The sequence below is a fragment of the Leuciscus leuciscus genome (genome assembly GCF_965113295.1).
Source record: "Leuciscus leuciscus genome assembly, chromosome: 3".
In the NCBI taxonomy this organism is placed as follows: domain Eukaryota; kingdom Metazoa; phylum Chordata; class Actinopteri; order Cypriniformes; family Leuciscidae; genus Leuciscus; species Leuciscus leuciscus.
In genome coordinates, this window is record NC_138727.1 from 15557738 (window position 1) to 15580523 (window position 22786).

Sequence of the window (22786 nt, forward strand, 5' to 3'; positions counted from 1 at the left end):
AATGCACATTGGCGTGCAAGATTTGCATCTCACGCTCCGCCCCGCAGTGCGGGTATAAATACGGAAGCGGATGCACGCACCACTTGTCTTTTGCTTCGGAGCCGATCGGTCTTCATGTCGATGTCTCTGAAGAGTGTGTTGTATTACAACAAGCGAGTGTGTCGGTGCTTCTTCAGGAAGTCTAGCTTTTGTGGATAGTTCGTATTCCCATTGCAGGAACATGACTGTCTCGTGTTGAGATCAAGACTCGTCTTCGTCCGCGAATGTGGAGTCCCCATTTCCACACCCTACCCTCAGGTACTGTGTGAGTTGGGTGATTGAAGGATAGTGATGGTTTCTGGCCGGTAACCTTTCCATGTGGACTCCTCACGATTCAACACACCACTACCGGTGGAATCCCTTGTTGAGCGTAGTGATGTATGTCTCGAGACCGGTCTTGGTCTCGAGACCGGTCTCGAGGCCACTTTTACGTGGTCTCGGTCTAGTCACGGCCTTGACGGTCTTTGGTCATGGTCTTGTCTTGGTCTCGGACCTCTCGGTCTTGTCTAGGTCTCGATGTCTCAGACCGACATAGTGGTCGGGGTATTTAGCAATACAATACTACAATATCCACGATGACACAACGTTCGATAATGCAACATTATTATCCGCAACGGAACGGATTGAAGCGCGTGTCCGAGTGAAAGTGCGGCGTGTGCGCGAGCCACACGAGAAAACACTGTATCCGCGCCACTGATCGCAGCGGCAACGAGCACTTTGATCACTTGATTTAAAAAACACATATCAGTGACATGATGGGTTTTAACTTCATTCAGGAGATTTTGGGTAACTGCACAACTGACAGATGACTTTGAGCGCACCACCAACGGCGTGTGTGTGTGTGTGTGTAACCATAGCGACAAAACGACCAACTTTCGGATCCTGCACTTAAGCCTATAATTTCGTTTTTACACATTTTATTATGTATTTAAAAGTTGCAGAATGGATTCATTTGGAGACTCCGAAATCGGCAGAGATAGGCAGGCATTTGCTTAGATGAATTTGCGTCTTTGATATCTGTGTGTGTGTGTGTGTGTGTGTGTTTGATTACAGTATTGTATTTAAGATGGTGTTAGACTAAATAAATGGTCTTTTAAATATCATCTGCATATCTCCGTTTTGTTGACTAAACATTAGGCCTAATCCAAGTTTATAATTGTGTATCTTTAATTTGATGTTACGATTTCATCTACACATTAAGTATAATTTCAATTGGTTACATATTTCACATTCTTTTTTTTTTTTTTTTTCTCCGGTCTCGACTTGGTCTCGGTCTTGGTCTTGGTCTTGACTTGGTCTGTCTTGGTCTTGGTCTTGTCTTGGTCTCGATACCCTCTGGTCTTGGTAGTGTCTTGGTCTCGGTTTAGGCGGTCTTGACTACAAGTCTAGTTGAGCGCACTGGCCTGTCTGTAATGGACGGTCCAGAGGTTCCATTGGAGGTTCCTCAGGACGATAGGATGCCGATTGCAACATCGGAGGGTGAGCTGGGCTTTGGAGATGACTCGGCTGCGGTGTTCCCTTCGGGGTGTACAACGTTGCCTGAGCCGGATCCACAGTTATCAGCTATGCTGAAATGGGCTGCCGAGGCTGTCGGGCTTGTGTAGAATCCTCCACCGTGTCCCCGATCAGTCTCGGTTGGATGATTGGTTTCTTGGGGCGGGCCATGCTGGTTCTCAGCCCGCCGCCCCAGAACCTTTCTTTCCCGAGGTGCATGGAGAGCTGACTAGGTCGTGGATGGCACCTTTTACTGCTAGAAACAACCTTGATAGTTTCTTCCCCCTCACTACCCTTGAAGGAGGAGCAGTGAGAGGTTACATGGCTGTCAATCCAGTGGAGCGGTCTGTCGCGGCACAACCTGTGTCCGGCGGCCGCTGCATCTTGGTTGGGGGAGCCTTGTTTCCCCTTGCAGGCCTGTGAGTTTTCGTCTGTCCTTACAGACAGAGCTTATAGAGCTTGCGGGCAAGCTGCTTCCTCTCTGCATGCCATGGCGTTGTTACAGGTCTATCAGGCCAAGACACTCATGGACATACACGAGGGTAGCCTAGACCGTGCACTCATGAGTGAGCTCCGCACTGCAACTGACTTGGTTCTCCGGAGCACAAGCGTTGTGGCTTGCGCGATTGGTCTAGCGATGTCCACCCTGGTGGTTCAGAAGCGCCATAGTTGACTCAGCCTCGTTGATATGGCGGATATGGAAAAGGTTTGGTTCCTGGACTCCCCAATTTCCCATTGGGTTGGGTTGTTTGGCAACGCGGTGGAGAACTGCGCCCAACAGTTCTCTGCTGCCCAGGCACAGATGGAGGCTGTCCGACACATCCTGCCCCGGGGGCCTGCTGCTGCCATCACCCTGCCACCGGTGGCAGTTCCTCCACCTGCACGTTGCCGGAGGCGCGTCCCCTGCCGCCGCTCATGCTCCCGCTGGGCCACCGCAGCAGCCTTCACTCAGGCCTCAGCGGAGAGCTAGCCGCAGGCAGGCCACCCAGTCTGTATCAAACGCTGCCAAACCAGGTGGCAAGAGCTAGACTAAGCGTCCCTGATACAGGCCACCCAGGAATGGGGGGACGAGTTCTTCAGATAATTTTTGTTCCACCGCCGGCTCCCTGGAGTCCAGTGGTTCCTGAATTATCAGAAGATCAAATGCCTCTATTCTTGGGCTCCAAGAGGGTCAGATTGACGGTGTGTGACCCTGTAAAGCCTTCCACCCATCGATCCTCTCTTGTGTCACCAGCCGGCGGACGCGTACGTTCCGAGGACCCGATTACGCCTTTCTCCCGTACCCAATGGCGATTGGTGGAGACAGGTGAGTGTTGCATTGCGCACTCAGACCCCGCTTCGTACCGCCCCCGGGCCCTCCGAGCCAGGTCCTTGCTCTACACCTCGCTGCCCCACCCCAGGTACGTCTGTGGTGCCTTTGGTTCCCCTGGCACGGTTTTTGGAAGCCTGGAAAGTGCTTCCCAATCTGTCCAGCTGACTCCTCCGCACCATCAGACTCGGCTACACGATTCAGCCCTGTTGCCTCGGGTCTTTACGAAGGTCGCGGAGGCGGCCATTGCTCCCATGAGAGAGCGTGGTGTTCGTGTCCTCAACTATCTCAACGATTGGCTGATACTAGCTGAGTCTCGGGAACAGTTGTGCGAACACAGGGACTTGTTGCTCCAACATGTCAGCCAGTTGGGTCTTCAGGGTCAACTGGGAAAAGATCAAACTCTCCCCCGGGCAGAGGATCTCTTTTCTCGGTATGGAGCTGAACTCGGTTCAACAGACAGCACGCCTCACAGAGGAACGTGTCCAGTCGATGCTGAAGTGCCTGAATATGTTCAAGAGCAGGACAGTGGTCCCATTGAAATTTTTTCAGAGGCTCCTGGGGCATATGGCATCCACAGCCACAGTAACGCCGTTCGGCTTGCTTCATATGAGACCACTTCAGCACTGGCTTCATGGCCGAGTCCCGAGGTGGGCGTGTTAGAGCTGCACGTTCCGTGTGACAATAACTCGAGCCTTCGCAAATATGCGTTTCCCCCAGTGAGCCTTCTTGCACAGACACTGTGCAAGGTCAGGGAGGAAGAGGAGCAGGTCTTGCCCCTTATTGGCCCAGCCGGACCTGGTTCTCCGAACTTGTTCTCCTCTCGTCAGCCCCTCCCTGGCCCATTCCTCTGAGGGAGGTCCTTCTCTCTCAGGGACGGGGCATCATAAGGCATCCGCACCTAGGGCTGTAGTACTCGAGTCTGGACCGTTTTTCTATGGTCTCGGACTCGCTGGTATTCGGACTCGGACTTGTCTCGGTCTCGGCCACTGGTCTTGCCAAATATGGCTTTTGGTCTCAACCGAGTCCAGGTGTCTTTATTATGTTCCCAGTAAGCACACATACGTCGCCGCTTGATGAAACTTTTTTCATTTGATTGGTTCAACCGCCACCTGCCCGAATTTAATTAAAATATAATTTTTCGTCACGTCATCCGTCTGATCTGCGCTTTATCCGCATCTCTAGTGTGTGTGTGTGTGTGTGTGAGTTGGCTCGGCCCTCCCTCATGCAGTTTAATTGGTTGACATCGCGTGTATGATTGACAGGAACAGAATGTGAGGCTGATCAGACTGTCGAAACGAATGTGTGTGCGCCTTTAGGCCTATATAATATTTTTTTTGTTGTTCTTTGAATTAGTCGATTATTTTAAATAAAATTAAAATCAGTCATTATTTCATTATTACATAATGATTTAATTTCTATAGGCTATATTTTTAAAAATAGAGTCGGCTCTTCAGATACGCGAGCCAGCTCCCGACGTTCACCTACAAGAGCCGGCTCTTAAGCCTGGAACACACCCATACAGGGATACAAAACATATACAAAGAAAAAGCATATCAGAGTCTCGCTATCCACAGACGGATTTGTGATATTTCGGAAATGTCAGACACGTTGCAAATGGCACTGGCGTTGTCAGCCCTTGGTATTTTGCTTGTGGAAGAGGAAAGGAAGAATCGGGCGCGAAAAATACGCAGAAAGTGCACTAAATGGGTGAAACAATGGGTTCTCCAGAAACGGGCTCATGGGCCTTTCCCGAACCTGTGTAGAGAGCTGGAACTAGATGAAACCTCCGATTTTAAAAAATTCGCACGGCTTTTTCCTACTCAGTTTAACACGTTAAAGGAACTTATCACTCCAATTATACAGAGGAAAAACACCAACTACCGGGATTGTATCTCCGAAGGGGAACGTCTGATGATTACACTACGGTTCCTGGCAACAGGTAAGCAAGCTAAAGGTTATTCTTTGTTTTAACATTGCAATACAACACCTTTTCAGTTGTGTACATTTTGGTGTATTATTAAGCTTTATAAAAGTGAAAAGAAATTGATTATTTCGGATGGCAATTGTAGCCTACTTAAAAAGAAACAGCATATAAAATATAATAATATGAAAATGCATTAAAAGTGTTTTGTTCTTGATGATTGATTCTGGGAAAGGTGTGGAAAATTGATAATGGAGTTATGTGATTGTATTCTTTGCAGGAGAAAGCTTCAAGAGCCTTTCTTACCAGTTCCGAGTGGGAATGTCTACGATTCAGCAATTCGTTCCTGAAACCTGTGCAGCAATCTACCAGGTCTTAAAAGAGAAATACCTGAAGGTTTGTACACATCCAGACAGTGAAACATCCCAAAATGACTACGAGTTATAAAGGGTCTGACAAAATTATATATATATATATTTTTTTTTTTTTTTTTTTTTTTACATTTTACTGTTTTTCAGTGCCCAGACACAGTGGAAGAGTGGCAGCGAGTTGCCATTGGATTCCAGGCTCAGTGGAACTTCCCAAACTGCCTGGGTGCTCTGGATGGGAAGCACATCAACATTCGTCCCCCACCAGGAACTGGATCGACATTTTACAACTACAAGCGTACATTTTCCATTGTTCTAATGGCACTGGTTGACAGCAATTACAGATTACTTTATGTCGATGTGGGCTGCAATGGGCGTATTTCAGATGGTGGAGTGTTTGGTGGATGCTCATTACAGGATGCTTTGGAGAAAAGAACATCGAACATACCTGTACCTGCACCACTTCTTGAATCTGACCAGCTGGCCCCTTACTGCATTGTGGCAGATGAGGCATTTCCCTTGAAGGAATACCTCATGAAGCCATATCCGAACCGCAGGCTATCTGTCGAGCAACGCATATTCAACTACAGGCCTTCGTTAGCTCGGAGGGTGGTTGAAAATGCATTTGGCATCCTGGCAAATCGCTTTTGGGTTTTTCTAACTACCATTAACATTCAAAACACTGCCAAAGTGGAGGACATTGTGTTGGCTTGTTTTGCTCTGCACAACTTTCTGTGTACAGAGTGCTGTGAAGTTTACATGGCAGGAATCGACCAGGAAGGACTAGATCAAGACCCCGGCCTACAGCAGGCCTCTCTGCCACACACAACCAACAGTACAACACACGCCAAACAGCTCAGAGATAAACTGTGCCAGTACTTTAATTCAGACATTGGTGCAGTCCCCTTTCAATGGGGCAAAATATAAGTCATTGAGTCACTGCAGTGTGTTCCAAAAGTGGGAATGAAAACTCTGTTATTTGTGTGTCTCTCTGTGTGTGTGTGTAACTTTCACAAAAAAATAAATATAATTTTCTAATTCAAAATATAATTTTGTATTTATTTGTTCTTGGATTAAAATGCATGTTGTTTGTGTGCAAGATTCTCAACTTTCTCTTTTTGTAAACTTCAGTTGCTTAGTCATGATTTGAGCACAGAAGAGCCTCCACACACACGTCTAACACTTCTCTATGTGTTGTCATGATTCTGCCTTCTAATCTTTGATTTTCCCTGGTCTTGAGGCAGGATCATGACAGACCCATGTTTTATGTTCACACACATGGCCTTTTGTTGGGCCATGTGCTTGTGTTGTCTCGTTACCTTGCCCCGCCCACTTGTTATCCTCGTTTTGTCATTATTGTTTCATCTGTGTCACCTGCTGTCTTCGTTAGTTTCTCCCTATTTAATCCCCTTGTGTTGGCTGTCTTGTGTCGGTTCATTGTCTAAACTTGTCCTACTTTATCCGTTTATCTCTCTGAGACACTCCGTGTGAGTACCTTTGTCGAGAGTCCTGTTGAGAGTTATTGTTACATTGTATTTATTGTTTGTTAGTCTAGTTAGCTGTAAAGTCTTAGTCTTAGTCTAGTCCCTAGTTTGCCTCCCTGTCCTGTTTTGCCCCATCATAGGTTTTGTTTTCCTTTTTATTCTGTCTAGTTGTATCAATAAACTGTGTATATTGCATTTTGTCTGCATTTGGGTTCATCTCCTCACATCCACATGACATGTGTTTGCAAAGTTCTTTGTATTTTTTGGAGCTGATATTTGATATTTGATCATATGCAGTAATATGGTCAGAGCTGCATTTTTTTGTTTTGTTTTATGACGATGGTGTGAATTTGCTAATTAAAAGTCAAGATTTTACATAATTATGTGTTTTGTGATCTCTTTTTACATATGAATTGTGAATGCAAATACCTTTTTAACCAAAGTCAAAGTGTTTTATTTTCCAATGTTCAGAACAATGGCCAAAAAATTTGCCAGAAGGTAAATTATATAAAATTACCAAAAATAGAAGAGACTTTAAATTCTAAATAGAATTGTGCAAGAACTATAATATAACTATAATATAAATTACAACTATGCATGTACATGTACAACTTACAATATACTACAAACATGTTTACACTTTTGCAACATAACACATTACAGGTGTGTATACTGATTGACAGATGCATCCAGTGAATGGTTGTGGCCCACTGAATATTTGAAAATGCAATCATCAACCTCGTGCTGGAAATGTGGCAGTACATGTGGTGGCAAATTCCGCATTCTGTGTTCTAAATTTTTGCAGAAAGCTGAGGTGGCATCATTGGTGTTTTCATGTGATGCCAACTTTTCCAGAGTTTTGCCGATGGTGCGCATCAAGTATGTGGACTCCTCACTGGAAGATTCATCCTGCATCTTCCTGCGCTTCCCCGGAGGCTTTGGAGTATTTGGTTTCTTTCTCATGGCTGTGGACTCAGCTGTGGATTCAGGCAAGGGTGTACTGGGCCGTAGCTCCGCCTCAATGAAGCTGGGCTCTTCATGGGTGCCAGTCCAGGTGTCACTGTTGGTACCATCTGAGGGTGAACAGGAATCACTATCAGCCAAAGGTTCCTTAAAAAAAATAAAAAGATAGAAATCAAAATGCAAGTTACTGTATGTGATATCATTGATTCTTACAACTGTTCACCAATCACCCATAACAATAACAGGGCAAAGCTAAAACTTTAAATTTTTACATACCCTGCAAACTGGTGAAATGGCTCTATTCAGAAGCACTTTATGGCAGATAATGTGACAAATGAATTTAACAGCTTGTGTTAATATGTTGAGTTACTTGTAAATAGACCCATCTGAACAATCAGTGGCCACTTTAAAAAAGCAAAATGTTTCATTTTATTAATATATCATAACATATAGATTTGTTTATTTACCCTGATAGTTAGATTTGAAGTGCTCTCATTCCTTTTTGTGTGAGGCTCTAGAAACTGCAAGCGGTTCAGGATCCATTGCTGCCTGCCAGTCTTCTGAGCTCCAGAACTTCCTGAGAGTCCTTAATTGTTTCTTATAACGCACCGGGTTCGCAATGAATCCCACCGCTTCTTGAGCTCTTTCTCTGAGGGATAAAGTCAAATTTTGTAAGCATTATGCCTAGTTATTTGTCAATTTCATGACTATTTGTAATGCCATCAAATGTTACTTTTAATATTAATATAATATTAATAACTGCCTGTTTCCATAAACCAAATTATTTTTGGTACACACACACAACTCTAACACATGTCATTATTTTTACTATAGACTATTTAAAAATAACAAACAAGTTTTTTAAAGACCTCGATTGCCAAAAAGGAAATCTTACCTGATATGACAAGTTTATTTTTGATCTCACGCCACTTTTCAGCTTTTGCCACACGGTTGGCATAAGATTTTTCCGTAATGTCATACAAGGCCGGCCTTTCCTGGATCATGCTGATCAATGCGTCTTCACTTGCCTCGTTCCAGACAGCCATATCGTTTTTAAATAATCACGAATAATAATCACGAGAAATTATCACGAGAAATGAGAAAAGCAAGTATGTCCTCCGTTGACTTTGTTTACTTGCTTCGTCACCTCCGGTTTTTTACTTCTAGAGCACTGGTTCGCTGGCTGAACAGCCAATCAGAATGATCAGATGGCCCGACTGACTGACAAGCCCAGACGCCGATTCAACATGTCGAATCGGCCGTTACAAAGCCGACGAAGACCAATTTCAGCCGACGGTGCGGAACACACTAAGAAGATCTAGTCGGCCGACGCACGGAAACTGCCTGATGCCCGACCGTCGGCTTGGTGTGTTCCAGGCTTTAGATCCGGCTCATTCGCGAACGACCCATCACTACTAATAATAACCAATCACACACTAGATTATCTTCGCACAGATGCTTGTACTGTTAAGTATACTGTGCAAAATGGTTCTTATGAATTTCTTAAACAACTTCCTGATGAATTTATTTTAAAATTCTGCAGTTTGTTCTCAAATAAAAAGAACATATGTTAAATTATACTGTGTTCATTGTTGTTCAACCAAACTTTAATGTTTTCTGAAAATACATGTCTTTCCTAATAAACCACGTCCAAATAACAATATATTACAATACAATATTTTTTTCAGGTAAGGCATAAACCAACCATAGGGGTACGTTCTGTAATACTGGTCACTTATTTTCTACACTACTGTACATCTGGAGTGAAGCTTTATTGTCATTTAGTTGCTCAAATGCTCAGTACTAGTACCTAGCAGTGGTAAAAGTAGTGGGTTGGTGTTTGTATATCAGTTCTAACACTGCTATTATAAGGTATCACCATATGTCATCATTCTGTTTACTTTAGATTAGAAGATTATATCAAGGAGAATGTCTATACTTAAAAATCCGTGTGTTGTGACACTGTTTTTGCTTTTAGATCAACAAATAATAACCCAAAATTATTGTCTTGATAATGCCATGCATAAGACTTTATTTTCCTATCCTGGACTCGGTCTTGACTCGGACTCTAACCTTTTTGGACTCGGTCTTGTCTTGGACTCGAACCTCTATGGACTTGGTCTTGACTTGGACTCGACTAGTCCAGGTCTTGGACTTGTCTTGGACTCGACAAAGGTGGTCTTGACTACAGCACGACCACACCCAGACCTCTGGAAACTTCATGTATGGTCCCTGGACGGGACGCGAAGGTTCTAGGTGATCTACCACAGTCAGTCGTAGCCACCATCACATGTCAAAGACCCCCAAAGATGCTCGATTGGGACCGTGCTTTCTTTCCTGCAAGAGGGGTTGGAGCAAAGGCTGTGTGATAGATTTTTAAATTAATAAAATAGTAAACTGTATATCAAACTAATATTAACTTTATCATCTAACCTTACTTCCCTTTTTAGGCCTAACAAAACTGACATTCTGAAACACAATGTACTAAGACGTTCTGTAGTTTGGCTGAATGTACAGTATGTGTGCCTTTTGGCAAAAACTCATGACTTTGAATGTGTGTATAAATAACAAACAGGGGAAATGAAACTAGACAGATGACTAGGTTTGAAACCCTGTGATTATGAAGGAATAATTACCTAGCAACAGAAGGGCTCGTCTAAAAAGAACCAATCAAATTATGTAATGTTTCATGCCATTTTGCCATACCCCTTATTCTATAAAAACTGTTGTATTCGTGTTCACTGGTGGGATTCTCAATGAAATTTGTCTGAGATCCTCCGGCCTTGCTTCTTGGGGGAGATTCTCTGAGAACTGCTCGAGAGATCCTCTGGCCGTGATTAACCCTTTAGGCGCCAGAGGTTTTTTCCTAAAACGTTCGATTTTGACATCTTAATTTCAAAAGGCTATATCTTAAAAGTGATAAAAGATAGAGACTTTCTGTAAATTAGAGAAATATTAAGGATGACCCAAAGTTTATGTAGGGATTACATTTTCCCATCTAATTTGCATATTATGATGTCATATGGTGGCGGCCATCTTGGATTATAGAATTTTTATGAAAAATCACGTTTCAATGATAAAATGCAGCACTTCTTTCCCCCCAAATGTCCCTCACCTTCTGTATGCTATATTGCACAATACTGAATGCTCAGGTAAATAGTAAGTAGTAAACAAACTGTGTAAATCATTACTAATAAATGGTAGAAACAAACCGAATGCATGTAGCGGTTTTTGTTGATGTTTTTTGGGGGTTTTTTTTTTTAGCTGACAAAGACGCACACATCACAAGGACATGAACACACAAAAAAGAACACATTGTTCACTACTAAATGGTCAGGGAAATAGATAGTAAATCAACAGTGTAAATCATTACTAATAAATGGCAGACAAAAACAACAACAAAAAAAATGTATGTAGCAGGCCTTTTGCTGTAGAGATAATGACTCCCTATCCATCCAGGTGACATTTCTTGTAGTGTTTCATGGTGTGGTACCTCTCATTGCAAGGCACAACACAAAGGAGAAAGAGTGATAGAAAATCTAGGGGCGAATTGGCATTGGAGAGTTCTCTTTCCCCCAGATATCCCACTGGCTGATCAAAGTGTGTGATCCAACTTTGGTACTCATCCTCATTGGCCAAGTACTCAAAGCCGGCATTCCCATCAGCTTGCGATAAACTATACATAATAGCCCCTCTGCCCCGTGTCACACAGCCTCTGCTCCTGCTACGAGCAGCGCGGGCAGATCTGCCTCGCGCGCGCGCTGAGTGCACACAGCCCGGACTACTGTCATTGTCATTGCGACTCTGCACCCTGCCTCCACGTTGCCCACTAACGGTCCTATGTATACTTCGACCTCGTCTAACATACCCAGTGGCATTAGACAAAGTCTCCACCACAATACTGTGGCCGCCGCGATCGCGGGAAGTTACATGGATCGCGGGAAGTTACACGGTAAAAATCTCCCCCCTCGTTCCCCACAACACTAACACACCTGCTAACTTCGTGATGAACACTCCGACCCCGGGAAACATTGTTCCCACCACTGACATCGGGAAAAGGACCATCTAAAGTTACATTGGGCAAAGGATTCACCGTTTGTGCTTGGTGTAGGGCTACACTTTCACTTTCAGAATCACCGTCATCTTCTGAAGGCAGATATTCCCCTTCAGAATCAGGGTCCGCGAATAAAACACCCAACACTTCATTGTGGGTAAGCTTTATTGATGTGATTATATAATAATAATAATAATAATCTAATGCAAATACTCGCTGATGTTGACAATATTGCTCTGATAAAATGGTTCACTCTTGCACTAGCTCCGCTTTTGTTCGCACTGATTCAATGCGTTCTAGCTCGTAGATTTTGTATAGAAGCATGACATTTTTTTGAGTCGGGATGAAGTATAACATGTCTGCCATCTAGTGGAGGGGAGGTCGAACGAAATTTGACACCCTATTTGACAAAATCGGCAGTTTTATTCAGTGCCGCATCTTGTCGAGTAAACTCGACCGTGGCGCCTAGAGGGTTAAAGCATTTAAAGGACATTTGCTGAAGTATGTTTGTCGATCATTGCTGCGCAGCAAGTAAGCTAGTTTAGGGAAGCAAGTTAGTTAGGTGACTATTATTGAACGGGGATGTCGATTGTAGACGAGACCCAGGGGACGTCGATTTGTAGACGAGACCCAGATAGACTAAACGTCGACAGAAGACGTTCGGGGACGTTGATTTGTAGACGAGACCCAGGTACGTAGTTAGGTTTAGGGAAAATCTACCACAATTTGGCGAGCCAGCCAGGAGTCCTCGGAATCTCCCTGTGTCGGGTGGACGGGGACGAGGAACCACGTTGTCTTCAATCTGCCAGACTGCAGAACCCTGTTCGATTAAGGGACCATTCCAGACAGGCTAAAAGGACTTAAGGTTAAGGTAGGATGACAGACTTCACATTTTTCCTTTAAAATGCTTCTAAATTAGGCTATTCTGTTAAGTAAAATTTTGAAGAAAACTGGTAATCACATTAAAAAGATTTAAGGATTTAAAAAATATATGTTTTTACCTTGGCTATTAACCCTCTGGGGACCAAAAACGCGCCCGCGCGTTTTGCTCGTTTTTTTTTTTAGCAATGAAAAATAAACACAAAATGCTCTGTTAATTTTGATCTTTCATTTTCGTGTAATACATCAATCGATCCTGTTCAGTTTCTATTTTTTTTCTGTATACTCACAATACAAATAAAGTGTTTTGCTTTTTGACAAATAAAGAAAAACTAACATGATGCTATTTCTGCCTTCTCTCTGTCAGTAAACTCCCATTTGAAACGCGTTCGAAAATTATCTATAACTCCGCGAAAATTCAGTCAAACAGGCAAACAGACCCACGGGCATAAAGCTTGAGATCGCAGCTTTTAAATGAAGTAATTTATATAAAAAACAAATATTATCAGCTTCTGTAATCTGTATAAAAAGAGAGCGACTCCAGTCGAGCTCATTACGAGCCATTCAAAAGTAATGTGACCACTCCCCGGAGAGCGCGTGCTATTCAAACGCAAATTCTGAGAACCATTTCAGTCTGTGAAACGCCCCCACATCAGCTGTAAACAAAGAGGCATAATATAGCCTACCTTATGGAGAAAATTTTCCGTGCTGATATGAGGAGCAGATCCCGCTGAGGAGTGAGGTAGGCTAAGTTATCCTTTCTCAAGTGTTAATGTGGAATAACGTTATGGAATAACGTTGTAGGCTTATGTAAACAAAAAGATGAATCGCGTTTCTATAATATGAATCGCGCGTCTATTTGTAAAGAGTGTTTAGCCTAAATATGAATCGCGCGTCTGTGTGTGAAAGAATAAACTGCTTTTACAGTTACAGTTACTGCGTTACAGTCAGGCGAAGTATGAAAGACAACATTTTGTTGACTAGATTTGGGTACAGTTTTTACTGTAGAATATACTGTCACATCAAATAAGCTTTTCTGAATATATATAAAATACTATTTTGTCAAAAATAAAGTCATAGACTAAGATGTTCCAATGTTGGCTATATTCAAACTAATGAATACATATGATAAAATGTAGGCCTATAATCTTTTTTTTTTTTTTTTTTACAAAGAAAGAGTACTTTTTTGCAGAAATATTGCTGAAATTGTAATTATTGTTGTAATTGTAACCTTTTTAATAAAATAGCAAAACATATTTACAAGATAGATGTAAGCAAAATCTTAAATGGTCAATATAAGTCTTCTTCAAAATATATATTTTGTCTTTGCATTGTGGCTCAGTCAGTGTCACACCTGAATGAATGGCTAATTATGCAGAGTCATTATGCAGAGTGGGTGGGACTAAGGTGTAAACTACTCCTCCCCCTCGCATATTGGCTTTCCAAGCAAAACCTGTTTTACACCATTTAAATCAATGTATTTTTTTTTGTGAACGATAAAGCAAGACTATTTTCACATAATTTTGAAGCTAGAACTGAAAGGGACAACATCCATTAGTCAAAAGTCTTGTGGGCACATATTTTGTATGAGTTTTGTGGTCTTATTTCAGCAACTTTCATTTTTATTTTTTTAAATAACCACGCATAAACATTATTCTCTTAAAAATACAAACATCTACATACATGTTGCTCGCATATTATGGTAGGCCTGTTTGTGCTATATAGAGTGAATTTACACCTTTGCCATTAACATGTTTATAAATAACTGAAAAAAGCACAAATGTCAGAGCATGTCAGAACATCTCAAGGGCCCCAAAAACAGCTTGGTCCCCAGAGGGTTAAGGGAAATGATTATGGTTAAATTCAATCAAATTGGTATTTGTTGAGTATTATATTTGTTGTGTTTGAGAGTGCGCCCAGAAAGCTGTTAATGAAACTTGCTCCTGCAAATAGCAACTTGTCATGCTGGAAACCAGATACGGGAGGAAAATACCCCGAGATGCTGTAGTAATGCAACTTGCTTTTTGTTTTAATACGACTTTAATTCTGATTGAATATAAAGAAATTAGAAATGTTGAAACAAGATCAATAGATAATAAAATAAAAAAATTCAGAAATTGTTGAAATTATAAATCATAATAATATGAATATGCACATGTGAAGTACTCTGTGATAGTGAGACAGTGTGAAAAAAAAAATTGCAGAAAAATTTGCAAGTCAATGGTTTGTGTTTAACTAAGATATTTTTTGTGCATAGTATGATAATGAGATTGGGTGACCAAATTTAAATACAAATTGTGATTTGAACAGGCACATAAAAGACATCTTACAGCCATTTTATTTTGGTTTCTTGTAAAAGAAAAAAGACAAATAATTATTTTTGTTTACAATATATAGTGAGTTGTCTTGCTTTTTCCTGCGTTTTGCAACGAAGAATGCTTGCTTTTTTCCGCAAAACTGCTGTGTTGATAACCAGAAGAGACTTTTGGAAATTAAGCTGTTTAATTAGATTTTTGCGGTTCTTTGAGTGTTCAAGATTTCAGACAGCTGCCTTGATAGGTGGGATGACTGCATAAAAATAAAAGAGGAAGTGGGGCCTGCAGCCACCCTCCTGAAAGAAGAATTTGACACTTCTGAGAGGGGTCAGCATGGGGAGACTGAGACAGTGCAAAGGTGAAATTTTTCACTTGAGTCTTTTCCTAAGGACAATTTTGCCATGCATTATGCAATTTTGTGGCAGGATGGATCAAAAGCCAGACCAAGGAGAGTGCCATCACAACCTGACGATCCAATATATCAGCCTGATGTCAACTGAAAGACAATCCACACAGAAAGACAATCCAATGTATCAGCCTTGTGGGCTAGGTGCTGCATTTTCAATGATCACCACAGAGTGACCTGTGTGACTGTTTTTGATTATCCACTGGTTTCAGCAATTCTTCAACTAACACTTTGAACCTGCTTTCAATAGGTACCAGTAACAGCCCTTCTGCACAGCCCTACTGCAGGAAGTTCAATAGCGGAAGTGAGAGCATGACTCACAAATCAGTTAAAACTGGGGCTGGATTTGATAGTGAGGGTTATTACACTAACCAACTAGTGCTAAAAGCATAAATAGGTTATTGACTATGGAGGGTTCTCTGGAAAGAGACATTATGAATATAATTCAACAATGTTGGTCACTCCATTTCATTTAAAGGTAATTTTCTAGATTCAATAAAAACAATGAATCTAAAATTCTAAACTTTTGAAATCACATACTGTCATCACCAGGGGTACGAGATGGAAATGTTATTTTCTTTTTGTCCATGGATCAAAGATTGAAGATTGAAGATGAAGATTGTGTGAAGATCTATAAATCTTTTGAGCAACAACAAAAAGTTAGAAAAATTGAAATCGTTTTAATTTCTCAAATCCAATTTGTCATTAATTGCACAGACTCTCTCAACTGCAACTGAAGGTCTATATGGTTATTATTTAAAAGTGTTTAATCTATTTGATTTTGAAAAGTTAGGTTTCCGAGAGGTCCTCCGGCCGTGATTAAATGATGTTTTATAAACAAAGTTCGGGAGGAGCACGTTCAAATAATCAATCCAATCTACTCGTCATCAAACAATTATGTCTACCCTAATCAGCATGACAAGAAGTATATATATATCCACACTGTCAACTCACCTAATATTCCTTGACAGTTTTCCAGCATCCCTCCACCACCCCGACTCCTCACTCTTGGCTTAATCTTTTACAGCCAGGAATACGGGGGGAGTACTCTGGGTTCGGGCCGAATACCGAGCCCGGAGCCCTCTCCTCGGACAGCACGCCAAATACGCATTTATTCTATCTAACTTATTTGTAAGTGTGAACTAGTGAAAGCATTTAAAGGACATTTGCTGAAGTCTGTTTGTCGATCATTGCTGCGCAGCAAGTAAGCTAGGTTAGGGAAGCAAGTTAGTTAGGTGACTTTTATTGAACAGGGACGTCGATTTGTAGACGAGACCCAGATAGACTGAACGCCGATAGTCTATTGCCGCACATTACGATGCAGTGGATGGGAAATCCGTGGGAAGGCACGACATGATCGTCAGGTTCCTTAGGGGAGCGAGGAGATTGAATCCTCTATACCCTCTTGGGATTTATCTCTGGTGCTGACAGCACTTCAGAGACCTCCCTTTAAACCTCTGAGTCGAGTCAGTTGAGTTAAAAATTCTGTCGTTAAAGACAGTTCTCCTGCTTGCATTGGCCTCCATCAAGAGGGTAGGGGACCTGCATGCATTTTTAGTCGACGAATCGTGCCTGGAATTCAGGCCGGATAACTCTCACGTTATCCTGAGACCCCGGCCTGGATATGTGGTTCCTACCACTCCCTTTCGGGACCAGGTGGTGAACCTGCAAGCGCTGCCCCCAGAGGAGGCAGACCTAGCCCTGGTTTTTCTCTGTCCCGTCCACTCCTTGCGGATATATGTGGACAGAACGCAAAGCCTCAGGACCTCAGATCAGCTCTTCATCTGTTACGGAGGCCAGCAGAAGGGAAAGGCTGTCTCCAAGCAGAGGTTGGCCCACTGGATAGTGGATGCCATCATCTTGGCGTATGAATCCCAAGATGCACCTTGTCCCCCGGGACTGCGAGCTCACTCTACACGAAGTGTAGCCGCTTCCTGGGCATTGGCGCAGGGTGCCTCGCAGACAGATGTATATAGAGCTGTGGGCTGGGCGACACCTAACACGTTTGCTAGATTCTATAGCCTAAGTGTCGAACCAATTGCTTCCCGTGTGCTCTTTACATAGAAACCAGTTAACACCGTAAGCACGTTCAATGTGTCAGGTTGCTGCACCATTCCCCTCCTATGGATTCCTATGGATACGTGTGCCATTCTTGCTCCAGTTGAGTTCTTCTTATTAGAACCCTGTGAGTTCCTCCACACCCCTTCGGCATTGGACGTGGCGGAGTGTCCGATGCTAGGCTAGGGTGGTAGTGGCGCAGTGGATAAGACACATGCCTTTGGTGTGAGAGACCCGGGTTCGAATCCACTGTGAGACACCAATGTGTCCCTGAGCAAGACACTTAACCCCTAGTTGCTCCAGAGGCGTGCGACCTCTGACATATATAGCAATTGTAAGTCGCTTTGTATAAAAGCGTCAGCTAAATGAATAAATGTAAATGTAAATGTAGGCTTACCACTTGTAAGCTTAGTGGAACTTGTGCTAGGCTGGGTCCATATGTTGTGATCCCTACGGTGATCCCATATGTGTGTTTCCATGGTACGGCTCCCTGAGTTCGAGCCCGTGTCTTCCCTTGGCAGAGTTTGCCCTGCCGTCTCTGACGTTTTGGTCTCCCCCTGTTATGGCTGGAGCCACCTCAGTGACATTCCATTTGTTCTGCCCTACAAAGGCAAAAGACCTTAAGTCGCTAGAGTGTGGAACTGAGAAAAATGACTTTAAAGATTTTTAGTTGTCCAGCCAAATTAATTATAGGTAGGACACTGGAAATCTGGCAAATAGATGTTTTAGTAATGACAATTATATACATAAAAAAATCTTGAGCTCAAACTTGACTTTTGACCACTATTTTTAAGTTACTGTACTCTGCCTTTGTATTGTCAGCAAAAAGTGAGAAGTCATGCCAAGGCAAAAGGCAGTAACTTCCACATTATCAATATTTGGTTGCTGATCACCATTAACAAAATCATTATAGTAACACCTGTATAAAATCTGGTGATCATGGCATTTATTTTGTATGATTTACAATTATGTATAGCCATCTATTGCTATCCTGTGCTTTGGTTGCATTCTGATGGCATTACTAATACATTTGACATGACAAAATACCTCCATAGATATATTAGTCCAGCGTTGGCTCGACCGTGTTTAGGGCGGGGCTGAAGTCGCCGGCGAAGTTTTGGCACTCTGCCAGCTAGATGCATGAGTGTTTCAACTAGGTCCGCTACCTGAACTGGGTGAGGCGGGGCTTTAGTTCTTGGTTGTATTCATCTGCTATCGCACGTTTGTCGATGGAGCGGTTTCAGACCATACTAAATCTTTTGACCGCGTTTATGCAGGACAAAGCTCTGAGGACATCAGAAGTTACAGGGACTGATGGCAGCTGTACAAAGTACACAGGCTACACCGTCATTTAAATTTTAATGGACATTAAAACAAAGGATGATAACCATACAAGCTGGTAGGTAGCATTATTTTATAGAACACCGGCACAGTAACTTCATATTGACGCGCGGCTAAACAAAGGCAGAGCACCGTAACTCAATTTGAGCGTTCCAAAACAAAGCCAAAGAGCGGTAACTGATGTTACGGTGTTCTGCCTTTGTTTCTCATGGGCTTTTGGAAGTTACTGTTAAGACAACTCATTATTTTCTCGAAAAAACTACGGAATTGATTCAAGATACTCATCCACATGATAAAGGAAGTCTTGAATGTGCCAAAAATATAAATAACTCATTTTCGACCAAAAACGAAGTTACGGTCTTTTGCCTTTGCACGGCAGTGTTGTACTGCCCGATAATTCGCCCAGTCTATATGTGTATTCTCCACTCCCTCAAACAAGTTGTGCGTGCATCCGCTTCCGTATTTATATAAAGATATGTATATAAATATATAAATATTTATTTAGATAAATTTAGATAAACTAAGTTTATCTGCTCCAAGAACAGAGACGTTATTACATCGCTATTGAGAAATGTCTTGCAGCTTTTAAGTTGTTAAGCTATTTTGATAACACTTTACAATAACAGTACATGAATAATCATGTACTGAATTAAATTAATAGTATAATAATAGTACAGTATAAAATAAACTAAATTAATAGTTACTTTTGACATGAAAATTTTGCCTTAATTCTATTTTGCCTTTTTCAAATTCAATACTTTTCTCGTTTCAAGTATTCCCATGGGGATTACACTTATAGATTCTAATATCCTTAAATGACTTCCAAACAAAGCTGACAAAAAATAAATAAAAAAAAATATTTAAAAAAATCAAATAACACAAACCTAATATCCTGTGAGCAAGGTTATATGAGTGGCAGGCTAAAACAAAATTGTGTGTGTGTAAGAATGTGTCCATATGTGGAGGTTAAGGATACACTGGTCATGAAAAAGCACACATTTCAAATATTCCACAGAGGTGATGGTCACATGAACAAGATCAGGGTGCATTTATGAGATTTAAAGAATCACCAATCGAGAGACAAAAAATTAAACACATTTACACTTAAATAAGATTCTGCTGCTGAAATACAGACACGAAGACATCCAAAGACACTCAATCGTGTGAGAATGACCACACACACGTAGCATCTGGACCAATCACACATAAATTATTCATTATATTTAATGAATAATCCAGCAAACTCACTCTCCCAACAAAGGTCTATGAAACTTCCCCCAAAACTAACATCCCAAATGAAGCTAACACACTGGCAGAACCCCGTGTCCTGTTACAGGACACATTAAGACTGATAATACTTTTTAGGACCCCAAAAGGAATTTGCAGAGAGTTGTGACTCTCACTTAATTCTTGCTGAGAAGTCATCTTCTTCATTTATATAGCTCTTTTAACAATGTAGATTGTTTCAAAGCAGCTTTACAGAGACAAGCGTATAATTTAAGGTAACAGAGATTGTTTTGGCTTTATAGCGGTTCTTTAATAAAGTTATTTTCAAGCTAAAGTTATTTTTTGATTGATTTGCTTCCGTCGCAACGATCATTTGTTATTAAATTAGGGGCCACTAAGACGACACCATTCTCTCTACACAGACTTTAAACGCGAACCTGTGAGAAACGCTGATGGCGTTCACATGCGTATTTAGAATTGGTTCTATAATTATGTGCGTTTGAATATATGTGCGCAGGTTTGGAATTCCCTACAGACCAAGCCTAAACAAAGTACTGGGCTTTCCTTATAAATTTTGATAGAGAATTTTATTTTATTTTGTCACTTCGGGTAGGAACGCGAAACGAAATTTCCCGACAACGCCTTTTCTGTAGAGTGGTAAAGGGATCCTCCATAGGGAGAGACTAGTTGGCACTTCAGCACTGCGTTGTCATCGGGTCCAGGTGAAGGTCCTTCATCAGATCTGGATACGGCCTGGATCCGGGAGGCTGCGGGAAAACCTCGAGATAAACACAGACACTAAAATTTGCGTAGATGCCATTCTTCTCATGATGTAACGAGTACATTAGGATTTATGGGAAGTGTTCCCGGTTCCGGCTGACCTAATCTATGCAGCCTAACATTGAATTTTAGAAGTCTATAATGTATTATGTGAATGCTAGGTCAAAGAGATGTGTCTTTAATCTGGCTTTGAACTGACAGAGTGTGTCTGCTTCCCGGACAATGTTAGGAAGACTGTTCCAGAGTTTTGGTGCTAAATAGGAGAAGGATCTACCACCAGCATTCGATTTTGATATTCTAGGTATTATTAACTGGCTGAATTAACTGAATTTTGAGATCGCAATAGACGTGAAGGACTATAATGAGTTAAGAGCTCGCTCAAGTACTGCGGAGCTAAACCATTTAGTGCTTTGTAAGTAATCAGCAATATTTTTAAATGTATGCGATGTTTAATAGGCAGCCAATGCAGTTTTGACAGAACCGGGCTAACAAACACGGTGAGTAATGTCTTGTCCTGTTATTATCATGCGTTGCGTCTGAATGCGTTGTTGTTTTTGGAGCTCTATCGATTTGATTTATAATTCTTGATTTTTCTCTTTAAACTCGCTTACAACGAACATTTTCTACTTCCTCACTGAGAAGCACTAATGTTACTGCTCAAACCTCATTGTTACAACGCGGACTGTTGAGCAGACGCGTCTCAAGCCTATTAGTGATCCAACGCTGCATACTCTTAAAGGTTACGTCCGTGGATCACGGCTGAACGCGTCTTCTCCACACTCACTTATAAACAAACATTTTTTTTTTTTTTTTTTTTTTTTTTTTTTTGCCTATCGTGCGTCTACTCTACACCCCTACCACTAAAAAACCTAAAAAACCTCATAGTTACAACGCGGACTGTTGAGCAGACGCGTCTCAAGCCTATTAGTGATCCAACGCTGCATACTCTTAAAGGTTACGTCCATGGATCACGGCTGAACGCGTCTTCTCCACACTCACTTACAAACAAACTTATAATATAAATTAGTATTAATATTGATAGCATCACTGGTAGCTTCGTTGCTAACTCACTGTCCATCTGTTAAAATGGCGAATATATCAGATGTAAGTAGTCTACCGCTTGGTGCAGGTGAGGACACATTTGAGCTTCACGCACTGCAGTCTGAGCTGGAAGCTGTTGAGAAACAGATCCACAACCTTTTATTGAGACAGGCCGAGCTGAGAGACCGGTGTTTGGCTCTTGAAACATCACGCGCCGATGCACACAAATCAGTGTTTAACGTTACTAACCCGCTGACTCCGACCGCGTCTACTCCGTGCGTTCCTCAGCATCGTTCGAAATCAGCCATGGTCTCGTTCACTCCGGCTCCAACACGCGACCACGAAGCCTGGGTGGTTCCGCAGCGGAAGACGCGAGTCAGGTTTAGACCAAGACTTTCTCCGACCCTCCCGGTTTTCGAGTTATCGACACAAAACCGCTTCTCCCCTCTACGCGAAACAGAACGCGATGTTGTGATCATCGGCGATTCCATCGTTCGGCACGTACACGCTACGTTAGGTAAAAGTAAGGTGCACAGTCACTGCTTTCCTGGTGCTCGTGTTTCTGAAATCGCTGCTCGCGTTCCCGAGATCCTGAACGGTGACGAGCGCGTCGGAACTGTGGTCCTGCACGCGGGAGTGAACGACATCAGGCTGCGCCAGACGGAGATTCTGAAGAAAGACTTCAGGAATCTAATCGATACGGTACGCAGCACATCGCCTGAAACAACGATCATTGTGTCAGGACCGCTTCCCACGTACCGACTAGGGCATGAAAAGTTCAGCAGATTATTTGCGCTAAATGAATGGTTAATGTCATGGTGCAATGAGCAGAAACTGCTCTTTGTAAATAATTGGAATCTGTTTTGGGAGCGTCCTAGGCTTTTCCGTGCTGATGGCTTACACCCAAGCAGATTCGGAGCGGATCTTCTGTCAGATAACATCTCCAAAATGTTAAATACCCTTTGACTAGTAACCAAAAGTCCAAATCATAGTCTCTGCTGCACCAATTTAACTGATATAAATACTAGTGTAGAACATTGCATAGAAACCGTGTCTATTCCTCGTTTAGTGAGATCAAATAATAAATCTAATGCAGGATCTAGG

The 22786-nt window shown here is 42.2% G+C and overlaps 1 protein-coding gene across 1 annotated transcript; it reads left to right on the forward strand.

Annotated features, from left to right (window-relative positions):
• Window positions 1-3051: 3051 nt before the first annotated feature.
• Window positions 3052-6133, forward strand: LOC309494122 (uncharacterized protein). Its single transcript, XM_082163336.1, has 3 exons — window positions 3052-4784; window positions 5047-5162; window positions 5285-6133. Exons 1-3 carry the CDS (start codon window positions 4442-4444, stop codon window positions 6059-6061), a joined length of 1236 nt encoding a protein of 411 aa, XP_082019462.1. The 5' UTR covers window positions 3052-4441; the 3' UTR covers window positions 6062-6133.
• The last annotated feature ends 16653 nt before the right edge of the window (window positions 6134-22786 follow it).

Coding starts and splice junctions, on each gene's coding strand:
- LOC309494122 (XM_082163336.1), top strand. CDS start 4,442: ATGTCAGACACGTTGCAAATGGCACTGGCGTTGTCAGCCCTTGGTATT. Junction 4,785..5,046: donor ACTACGGTTCCTGGCAACAG/GTAAGCAAGCTA, acceptor TATTCTTTGCAG/GAGAAAGCTTCAAGAGCCTT. Junction 5,163..5,284: donor TAAAAGAGAAATACCTGAAG/GTTTGTACACAT, acceptor ACTGTTTTTCAG/TGCCCAGACACAGTGGAAGA.